General features: G+C 36.7%; 1 protein-coding gene across 8 annotated transcripts in view; it reads right to left on the reverse strand.

Moving 5' to 3' along the window:
• The window catches only part of VPS13B (vacuolar protein sorting 13 homolog B), a 434,621-nt gene that overhangs the window by 198,091 nt on the left and 224,516 nt on the right, over positions 1–12,014 (reverse strand). For all 8 annotated transcript variants that reach the window (XR_011678368.1, XM_071421508.1, XM_071421509.1 and 5 more), the window contains 2 exons: positions 10,519–10,753; positions 590–810 (listed from right to left, as the gene is read on the reverse strand). Coding sequence is in view for 7 of the 8 variants with exons in the window: in XM_071421508.1 (XP_071277609.1) it covers positions 590–810; positions 10,519–10,753 (456 nt within the window). In the remaining variant the exon portion in view is untranslated. The remainder of the gene's footprint in view (positions 1–589; positions 811–10,518; positions 10,754–12,014) is intronic.

The raw sequence follows: 12,014 nt of genomic DNA on the forward strand, positions 1-12,014 counted from the left end.
ACTTATAACAATGCCATTCCACTTTTAATATTATTAAATACCTACTATATTTGAAATTACAGCAAACTAGGTCCAAGTAATTAAAATACAAGATAATCCTTCTGAAAAAAAATCTAAGAACACCTTTTCCTTTTAATAAAAACAAATTAGGTGGTAACTTTTGTTTACATGAATTCATCTGTTTTTTCTTCCTTTTACTGCAGGATACCATTGTTTGCCTAAAAGACACTTTATGTTCAAAGAAACGTTAGTTCCATGAAAATGTAGCAAAAAAACTACATAAACCACTTCAATATAAGAATCCACAGTGACAGCAGAACAGTATCATAGCATTTAATGGTACATCTGCAATTCATTTCACTCCATCAGCCAAAAGATGCATTTATACTACAGCTATTACATTTGGAAAAGAGTTTAAATTACAGAAGTTGAGAAAGCTTCAAAGCAAATCTCAATCTAAGCACCTTGATCTTGATGGCCCAGTTAAAAAAAAATTAAGATAGAGCCCCTCTTCATGAAAATGCAGATCAATCGTACTTAAATCAAGTTATTTTTAATTTCCTTTTATAAATCAATTAAATGTACCAACCTGGGGGTTGGAGCATTTTATTTCAAGGGACTCAAGGTCGACGTGGAGGCAGACGACAAACGAGTGTCTGGATTCCGGCCCTGAAGAAAGCAGTTTCTGTGAAGTCACAGCTAAAGTAGAAGTGCAGCCCATTGGTTCTACCAAATTAAGAGTCATTTGTTGTCCAAGAAGGGTATATACACTGAAATGATGCAGACTAATTGTCCACGGAAAAGCATCGCCTAGTGATTAAAAAGAAGGGTGTTAAACAGTTAAACAATTAATTAATAAAGAGTAGGGTATTAATTTCACAAAACTAGCAAAGGCCTTATTCTAAACCACCTTAGATGTCAGAAGTGCAATCCACAACCATTAAATTGATCCTAAACTCTCATAAATATAATTCAACCATTATTTCCATGCTATACTTCAAAATCTAAACAATAGCAATAAATTTTTTACAACTTCTAAAAACTGAAATCCATTGGGAATTTTAACTCCAAACTGTGAACAAACATGTACAACATAGTCTGTAAAGAAATCTTTCTTCTTCATATAATTTTCCTCAAACAGAGGAATATCTAGAAAACACTCCCCACTTTTTTCAGCATATGGATACAGTTCAGAGGCAACTCCTTCTATTATATATGCGTATCTATTTACAGGTTGTAATACTAAAAAAGTGAATTTTTTCCTTTAAAAGTCTACAGGTTGCATCTCAATACAGTGGTGCTGCAGAGTGAAGCCTATTCCAATGCTCATAGGGCAGCTCTTTCCACCACCTCACTTAAACTTCCAAGATGATGGATTTTCTAAAACCAAATTATTATGTATTGGAATTAAATACCAATATTGCCAGATGGAACCTGCCTGGGCTTGTCTGGGCCTTGCTGCTTGACCAGAGGCAGCAGCTGTGGTGGTTTCACCTCAGAGACACCTTTGGCCAGCTGGATGCTGCATTTGGGCACTTGGGACAAGTCCAGGCAAGCAGGAGCTCAGGTTTACCTCTGGCGGAAAGGCTTTAGGCGAGGTGAAGGAAAGGGAGTTGGGTTCTGCTGGAGGGTTTCGATCCAGAGCTTTATTCCTGGCACACAGGCCTCTGAATGCAGCCACAGCTCCAACAGAACCAAGAACCGCGTGGTCGCCGTGTCTTTTAACCCCGGGGAGAGGGGGAGGGAAGGGGTAGGGGTCCCACCAACCAGGTAAGGGGGGGGAAGTGTCAGGGGACAAATGACACCTGGATGGCCCAATGTCCCCAGGGCTGAGAGGCATCTTCTGAACTTTGCCAATCACACGACGCCCCTGCTGGAATGCTAAGATTGACTGACAGCACTAAGCAGGGAGCAAGGGAGGGGAAGGGAGAGGTTATTGGCACACCTGGGGAAAGGACCGGGATACTGAGACGGGATATTACATCACACTGCAACATCTATGGACATATATTTAGCACTTAATTTCTTATATTTAGGAGGAAGCCTACCCAGAGAAGTTCCTGGCATCCTACCAGGAATTGTTATCAAGAATAATAATCACTGAGGGAATTGGCAGTGCACAGCTGAACAACAAAATGCCTACAGCTTCTGCACAATCAGTTTCTTTAGGTTGTCAATAGATGAAACATAAATGTTTCCAAAGCAGGATCACAGAACTATTCAGGTAGATCTTTAAAGGGTCAACAGAACTCCTTTTGGTAAAGGAAAATTTTCAACGGTTCTACCAGCTAGAGTTGAGAGGACTTGAGCACACAGATTACAGGACTTGAAACAGAATCCCTGTGCTGGGTTGACCCTGGCTGAGTGTCAGGAACCCACTACAGCTGCTATCACTCCCCTTACTCAGCTGGACTAGGAGAGAAAATTTAACAAAAGGCTGGAAGACAGGGAGAAATAATTCACCTGTTACTGTTCATGGGCAGAATAGATTCAACTTGGGAAAGACCATTTGGAGCCAGTTGGAACTGGCTTTGTTGGATTTGAGGAAAGCTTCTGGAATGTTCTCACAGATGTCAGCCCTGCAGCCCACCCCATTACCAAAACCTTGCCATGTAAAGCAAATACAATCTCACACATGATAGCCAGGTCCCAGAGGAAAAAAATTAGGCTCTGGGAGAAACACTGAACCAAAATTCAAAGAATGCTCAAAATACGTGAGGAAAATAAGGCAATCAAAAGATGTGGATAATTCTAATTTTACTTGAAACAGATACAGGTTTTTGCTCTTCACAGGTATAACATAATATTTTAGGGGTCTTTGGGGTTTCTTTTGTTTGGTTTTGTTTTCTTTTAAGAAAATCTTCATCCCATTTGTCAGCTTTCCTACTGAGGAAGTTGGGCCTTTTTGTCACAACTTGAACAACATAGAGTCTGTGCCCACCCTGTGAATTTTCAATCCACCAAAATAAACTGCCTGTCCCAATATGAAGTAATGTAAAAGCAGCTGGATGAAGTACCAGATCCAGACACAGCAGGCTGCTGAGCATCCACAAACCTCAGCCATGCCTGAAACAGTCTTCATCTTTGCAGGGAGAACAGAGGAGAAAAGTTCTCCTTCCCACAGGAAAATTCAGAAAGTTATTTGGTATGAGGTGTTATTTTTCAAAATTTTGGCCTAAGCCATGGATAAAGAGTCCAAATTAATCTAATACCTCAGAAGCATGGGAGCCAGTCCTGAGAATCAGAGGAGAAAAAGGTAGACAAAGGTACACTGGGCTGGGCCCCTTGGGGTCTCATGGGACGATAAAAAATTCAAACCAGTGCTTTTAAACAATATATGAAGCGTGTGTTTGCTGCCTGGTGTGACCTACAGTCAACAATGTCCTGCTGAGAAACGCTAAGAACACCAAGAAATAGCACCAACTGTTAACTGTGACCATTTAAAGAAATTGGAAGGGTTTTGCAATTAAAAGAAAGCTCTATTCCAATATCTTTTTACCATATTATTTTAGTAAGACTTCTACTTTTTCTTCCCTAGGTGGCTTCAGCAATACATTTATATCGCCAAAAGTATATATCAGAAAACTCTGTATCTCATCCTAAGAACAAACTGAAAACATCAATCGTTTATTTTGAAGCTATTACATACTGAAGAATTCAGTTCAAAGAAACTTGAAAATATTTTCAAAAGGTTTGCAGATTAAAAGTTTTGAAGCAATTAATTCATGCTTTTTTCCAAGTTCAGTCATCCAAGAAATACAAAAAAATAATTGTAATAGTTGGAAAAAATTCAAATGCAAAGTCAACTCCAATGACATGTTTCTAATTATTACATATGAACTTTGTTTTTCTCTGTGACCACTACAGTAAATTAACATAGTTTATATTTCATGGATTAGAAAGAAAGAATATCTATGGAAAAAAACCAGTGGTAGCACTACTAGACTGCACACAATATCTACCTTAAAGGGAAAACAATGATAAAATGTTATCAATTTACAGAAACTGCAGTATGTTGAAAAAATACTGTAGTAAAGACACAGTGAATTTACAGCTATGAAATTCCCCTAATGTCATCAGTTACCACTTCTTCAGCTCCATATACACTTTATGCCTGTTCTAACACTTCATTGGAACTGTGCACCTGATAAATCTTTGTTTTGTTGTTGTACCTATATCTTATTTCTTTTTTTAAAAATGTACCTTCATTCATTTCCAAATTTGTTTTATGAAACTATTCAAAAAATAATTCAAAGCATCTAAACATCAAAAGCAACACGGCTTATAGGATTTTCCCATAATTTAAAGAATGATTTCTTGGTAGAAAGGAAATTGCCATATTTTGCAGAATTTTCTCTACATCTAATCTTGGAATCTACATATATTATTTATTTTGTCAATTAATCGATGAAATTATGAAATATTTTAAGTAAATTGGGAAAACTGGAATTGCCTTTAGTGGAACTACAGTACACTCAACATTTATTATGGCAAGATTATAAAATATACACATGAAAGTCCCCTACTATGGTTGAAGATTCTGGTTTAATTCTGATCTATTACTATAATAAATCCTTATTTTTAATTTTGTAGAGCACCATCACTGATTTGTATTTAAAAATTTATTATTTAAACTATTTCAACTGCTTTGATAACTTCTTAAATTTATAAATACCACTTTCAGGTATTTGGCAGTTGACTGACCCAACCATCAGACATTAAATGTGTTAATCTGCTACTTGCAATAGTTTAGAAAGACTAATTTCCTAGAGAATTTTTGAATTATTTTTCCAATGTATGAATAAAAAAATTTGGTATGTGGAAGCTCTTTCTCTGGTACTTATTGATGCAGTTTGCTTCTTTGCTAGAGTTAATCATTAATGCTCATAATAAGACTTCCCATATGGATAACATACAGCATTGATAAATCTAATAATTGTTATGTTTGCTTTCATTTTTATGAGGTACTTATCTTTATTTTAAAAAACAGATTGCAATTGTGGTATTTGTACATGATGTTGTGTATACAATGCTGACAGTTCTGCACAAGAGAAATTTTGTTTGTTTAAAATCAGTAATGGTAGGAGAGAGATCATGAAAGCTTTATCATGCATGTGCTCTGGGATCTATTCCCAGGCTTGGGCACCCATGGTCAGCAATGGGCACCCAGTGGTCATTGATGGGCACCCATGGTCAGCAATGGGCACCCAGTGGTCAGCAATGGGCCCAATGGGCACTGCCGGGCATCGATGGGCACCCATCGGTGCACTCAGGTGCCCCCAGGTGTGCCCGGCTGTGCCCATCTGTGCCCAGGTGTCCCTAACCTCCAATTTTCACTGATTTCCCCCCAATTTTCACCGGTTTCCTCCCAATTTTCACCATTTTTTCCCCCCCTCATCTGTACCCAGGTGCCCCCGGGTGTGCCCAGGTGTCCCTAAACCCCCAAGTTTCACCCATTTCCCCCCAATTTTCACCCATTTCCCCCCAATTTTCACCGATTTTCTCCCAAATTTCGCCATTTTTTCCCCATTTCCCCCCTCATCATTAGTATCCACTGCAATCCTTAAAAAGCAACCTGACTACTGTGTCTTCATTTCCCCTTCTGTACCCACACTGCAGGGTCTTTACATGGATTTCTAAAGCCCTCATTCTCATGGGACATGCAATGTTTAAAAAAAAAAATACTGCAGTCACTACATGTTAGGTCACTTGTACTTCCCCCCAGTCATGCAACAGGACAGTAGTTCTAGGTCTGCATAACTCCAGCTTTTCCAACGTGAGAACTAATTCTACAAGCTATTCTCATAACAGGTAAATTAAACACAGTAATTACTATTACAGATGGTGACATCGACTATAAGCTCAAATAAACCAAACTAGGGTAGATTTAGATCAGATATAAAGAAATTATTCACTACAAGAGTAGCAAGACACTGAGAGAGGCTGCAAAGAGAAGTTGTGGATGCCTCATCCCTGAAAGTGCTCACAGCCAGGCTGGAATGGGCTCTGAGCAGCCTGGTCTAGTGAAAAGTGTCCCTGCCCTTGGCAGGGGGGTTGGAAATAGATGATCTTTAAGGTCACACACAGACCCCTCTATGAAACAGCACACTATTTTAAGGCCAAATATTTATCTTAAATAAAAAAAATAAATTTAAAGGTAAACGTTTTTAAAAATCTAATGCAATATGATAACTTGTAAGGAGGCCAACATACTGCTGTTCTACTTTAAACATTTAACTGTTCCTTTCAGGTTGAAATCTATATGACGCTAATTTCCTATTTTCCTGCAAGTCACTTATGGACAGATTATTGTGTTTCAACATGTGTTACAAAATTCTGGGAAGATATATAATCTGTCTTACTTCACAAGCAAAAGCCATCTTTCAAATTTAAATATTTGGAATAGTGATTCACATGAATGTCAGTAGATGGCTATTCACTTGAAAATGAGAATATGATTAGCAACAAAATCAACAACAATTTTAAGATATTTTGAACACTGCTTTCTAAAAGTATTTTACTCTGTCTTACCTAAAGATCTATATCTTACTGTATCTGACATAAGTAAACATTTTTAAAAAGATGAATTAATAAAATTTACTACTATGAAAGATTTACTACTATGTTTCCAAAGAGGAACATTATTATATTAATAATTAATACTATTAAAAATCAATAACTAAAATAACTGAAAATCTAAACTTCTAAAAACAGGAGGATTTCATCAATACAAAAAATTTTCATTGTTACTCTAAAACTGTGTTTTAGTGCTTTAGCTATGAAAAAGTTCTCTTCATGTCTTCAATTTGTCTTCCTGTTATAAGTGTTTAGATTTTTGGAAGACCACTTAGCAGTCCAGAAGTTCTGACCATAACAACATATGTTGTCCAACTATATTTACCACATTTTAGCCTATCACTATAGGTTGGAACTTGGAGATTTTATAGATGAATTGTCAAATATTAAGTTAGATGCGCACGGAAAGTCACAACTCACTATAAGCACTTCTCTAAACATTTCAGTTTTCCTCAAACTGAGTTTCTAACAATTTATTTTCTCCTTAGTAACTGTTTTACATAAAAGGCATCTACAAGTAGGACAGAGGTCTTCCTCTTCAGAAGGTGTCAAAACAGAGAAGACAAGGGGCAACAAGTACAAGTTGCACTGGGAGAGATTTAATATCAATATAAGGAAGTTTTTACAGTAACAACAATCATTAGCTGGAACAGCCTTCTTAGAGATGTGCAGCCTTTCAGGAGCAAACGAGCAGGGTGTTAGATAATGTCATCTTGGGTCCCTCTGCCATGCAAATTTGGACCAGGTGATCATTCAAGGTCATTTCCAACCTGGCCTTCCAGGCTTTATGATTCGGTGATTCTACTTTAACATCTTCAATAAATACTACCTCACAGATCTCTGTCTGATTAATTTGTACTCTTGAGAATACATAATGCAATTCAATACCTTACTTAATTGTATGTTTATATTTATTCAACAGAAGTTCAAAGGAATTATTTCATTCTTTACATAGATAAATCCATTTAGGGATTACTTAGTTATTTAGAATGACTGAGCTACATAATGTTTCTAAATAAAAGTACTGTAAAAGCATTCCTACAAACTAAAATTACCTCAGAGATGCAGCAAAACTCTGTAAACACATGGAAAGACCTGATTGGGGGATAGTGTAGAAGCTATTTTTACAGTATGTTGACATCTTGAGGTCAGTAAGTATCTGAGTAGGCTGAAATATTCCCAAATGACAGTAAGATAATGTTTCCTTTTTGTCCTCTTTTAGTCTTTCATATAATAAGAAAACTATATCAGTGAGCACACAGCTTTCTTAAAAGTGACAACACATACTTGTGGAAAAGACTTTTACTTATATTTTCTTTAGAATGATCAAAAAATGGCTATCAGGAAAAGCACAGTTGACTAAATATAATTTCTGAGAGATGGTAACATGTCTGACTGTCCCTGAAGTCTTGTTTAAAGACAGAAGCAATTAAGAGACTTTCACAATACAAGTCCATAAAAATTATTTACCTCTACAGGGGAAGAAGCAAAGAAGGTGACTTTAAGCTGTGAAAAAAACTTTGAAATGATCTCTTTAAGAGGGAGTCTTGGCATGGGAGAAGGCAATGGTTCCATTAGAGAATCAAAAATATCAAGATTGTGAGAACTTCTGTTTGGCATTATTCCCAGAGCAGGAAGCCACACACAAATAAATTCCTTACCATAGGCTTTATCCCAAGCAGGGGGATTCTTTTCTCTCACTAGGCTCTTTCCTTCAAATCTGGGTCTGACAAAACTCAAATGACTTCTTACTTTCATAAATGGTTTAAATTACATCATCAGTTTAAAACAAACGAAAGATTTCTGTTAAGTGTATCTTCTATCTGTCACTATGATTAGCAAATAAGATCATTCCTACTGAAAGTTATTAGGAAAACCACATATACCTTTCTCTCTTTCTTTCAAACTTTTTTTCCTTTTCATTTGGCAGCATCTCTAATATGATTTTCAATACTAAAAACTACAATTTTATGTCCATTGCCATGAATTAAGGTAAAATACAGAATGGAGGAGAGTCCAATATAAGTGGCAGATCCAAGGGAGAAGAAACACAATGTTATAAATCCAAACAAATTTCAGATGGCAGGAGCAGGACTAGCTCTTGAATGTGATTTCCATTTAATTTTTCATACCCTTTAAATTGTTTATATTTCAGCAGCAAGAGAGAAAACAGACTAATTTTCTCAGAAAATGCTGTCACAAAAGCAATGGAACAATTGCTGCATCTCCCTCTCTTCATCTTAGAATCAATACACAAAACAGCAAGAATTCTTTCTAAATAATATAGTTTAGGACTACAACAATGAACTAACTGTACACCAATGCCCTGATTTTGTCTGGGATAGACTTAATTTTCTTTATAGTAGTTGGGATGGTGCTGTTCTGAATTTATGCTGAAAACTGTGGATAACATGGGTATGTTCTAGTTATTGCTGAACAGTACTTAAAGTGTTTCCTGCTTCTCACACTGCTCCACTACCAAGTAAACTGGGGGCATAGGAGGAGCTGGTAAGGGAGACAGCCTGGTCAGCTGACCCCAAAAAACCAAAGAAACCAACCAAAAAGAAAGGCTGGAACACCTGCCTACTGACAGGAAGCAGCAAATCAATCTGTTATTTTGCTTTGCTTGCACCTGCAATTTTATCTTTTAAGCTGCCTTTATCTCACCCCTAAGCTTTCTCACTTTTGACCTCCTGATTTTCTTCTCCATTCCACCAGGGTGGAGGAGTGAGTGGCTGTGTCCAGCCAGAACTGCTGGCTGGGGTTAAACCACAAATACTGGCATTTCCATGGAATCCAAAACTTATTTGTGAGACTAGCTCTTACAAAAGTCATTAAAATAAACCTGGAACCCAAGGCTCAAGATAGCTCAGAATATTTGCCTCACCTATTTCCAGTATATATATATATATATATATATGGAACAAGATTTTTACATCAGGATTTATTCAGAACACTGCTGCAAGTCCATTTACCATTTATTCTCATTATTTCTAAGGGCTCGGTTAAAAAAGCCAAAACACAATAAAAAGTATTCAACATTGGCAACTTGTTTTCACTTGCTAGGTCCTTTTCAGCTTATCTCCTCCTTTCATTTCTTGATCAATTGCAGAATGTTAAAAGTTGACCCTTCCCTCAAGCTGGTGTAAAACTCAAAGCCCTATCAATTATTAGCTTTTCAAATAAGAACTACTGTATTTTTCTCAACCTTTATAATTTTTTTCTTCAAATCTCTACAAAATCCTTGCTACAATTCCTAAGTCACAACACAGAACACAGAACTGTTGCCTGTCAGGATGGCCATGAAAGCCTCATTATTTTCTTTTGACAGTTTGCTCTACTTATGTATTTCTTTTCTCATTTTACATTGAATCATAGAATATCTCAAGTTGGGAGGGACCCATAAAGATCAAGAAGTGCAACTCCCTGCTCCATGCAGGACTACCTAAGATTAAAAGCATCCAGAACTCAGACAGGCTTAGTGCCATGACCACTTTCCTGTGCAGCTTGTTCCAGAGACCAACCACTCAGTGAAAAATGTTTAACTAACGTCCAGTCTGAATGTTGCATCCAAGACCTTGGTGGGATGAAAAGTTTTTCCTAACCTGCCTCTTCTGTCTTGGAATTTCCAATTTAGTGTTACTTCCTGTTGTATCAAGATCATTGGCTACAAAATAATTTGAATTAAAAAAAACAATGAAGGTAAAAAAATATTTTAGTTTCAAATATACAAAACATCACAGAACTTGCTCTTTGATGATAATTTCTATGTTGATTTCCATGGGGCCAACCTTATAAGTAGTATTTCTAGACATCAATAATATATAACAACATTCTGCATAAAAAGCAGTATGAAATCAGAAGTTTTCAAAATAAAATGAAGATAATTTTCATGACAGAAATGGAAACTAAAGAGTAAGGTTTTTGAGTTTATCATGTTACCTTCTTCCAGGATGGGTCTCAGCACAACAAATGGGATTTCTTGCAATGGTTCCATGTGTTTGTGTCCAGCACTCATAATCTTTACCTGGGGCAAGCAGACAACAAGGGTGCCAGGCATACTGGCCTGCCCATGGTACCAGTTCCGCACAGTCCCAGGAATGTCACCGGACACAATAGTACTTGGAGAAGGCAGGCTGTCATTGGGAAGGAATACACAACAAGACTGCACTTCAAGCTGAAAAAACAAAACAAAGAAAGATTCTCAGAAATAGATTATTTTCCCCCTCACTGTGTATTCATATTATACAAAATCTGAAGTTATTCATCCATCATAGTTGACTGAAAATAGTCTTACCTTCTAGTTGAATTAAGAGAAAAGATGACGCAAAATGCTGGGAAATAATATATGCTCATAAATTATGATTATGGGAGGGGAGAAAGAAGAAGGATGTTTTTTCTGTGTAAATTCATCAGAAAAGTGTTGCCATATAAAGTGAAAATACATATATCTACATTTCAACAGCTTTGTACAAGTGCAATTTAGTCAGAGAACATTCTGAATGAGAAAGCTTTACTTTTTACCATTCATTAGCTTTGTTAGCAATAGCTAAGTCTCCAGAACCAGCCAACATTTTATATGCTGTTACTTTCTATAAAGAACTGATTCAGGGAAAATTCTGCCTCTGCTTAATAAGCAACATAATGAGCATGTACAAAAAAAGGTAATCATTAGAAAAACTATGAAAAACACAAACTTTAGAGAAAAAAGTGACTGATTTTAAACAAATGGAGAGGTGTATACATTAAACAAAGAGAAGTAGATGATAATAAATTGATACTTTTATCTCCTTTTCAATGCAATTTAGAAGCAGTACATATGGTTTCATAGGAAATAACATTTTTTGTTCTTTATTTTCAGTGCCCTGGAACATGTCTGACCATTTTGCCATCTTCTTAGGAGCTTCTAGTAAGGTAGAGTGAGCCCAAACCAAGAGCTCGACTCATCACAACTTCTTAACTCAGAGGTGATGTAAGCTGGGGACTGTTAGTCTTCCTTGGCTCTTACAAATACCATTCTGGCACCTGGATATCAAAAGGCTCCAACAGCCTGCACATTTTAATGCTTTGTTAAGCAAGTACAAGCTGTGATTGAGTTCCTTGCTTCACACTGCTTGGAAAAACCCAGCATACAAATTGTTGGACAATATATTATTTGTAGCTGTGATAAAAACATTTGTTTGCTGCAAACTTAAGTAACACTCTTTTGGTTTGACATTGTTAAAGACAGCACAGCTTAAAAGCAAAAACCAAGATTTGTACTTCATACTCTCCCCTGAAGGATATTAGGTCTTTAGGACCACAATAGTGATTTGTAATAGAGCAGGAATTCCACAGCACTGAAAGTACTTTGCCAGCCTAGTAAGTACACAGATATTCATCTTTATTTCAGCATTTTTGTACCCTTTTGCTTAGACAAACTGACAAGAATTCACTGC

This window comes from Agelaius tricolor, unplaced genomic scaffold (assembly GCF_023055355.1).
Source record: "Agelaius tricolor isolate 1412-34295 unplaced genomic scaffold, bAgeTri1.0.p SCAF_2, whole genome shotgun sequence".
Taxonomy (NCBI): Eukaryota; Metazoa; Chordata; class Aves; order Passeriformes; family Icteridae; genus Agelaius; species Agelaius tricolor.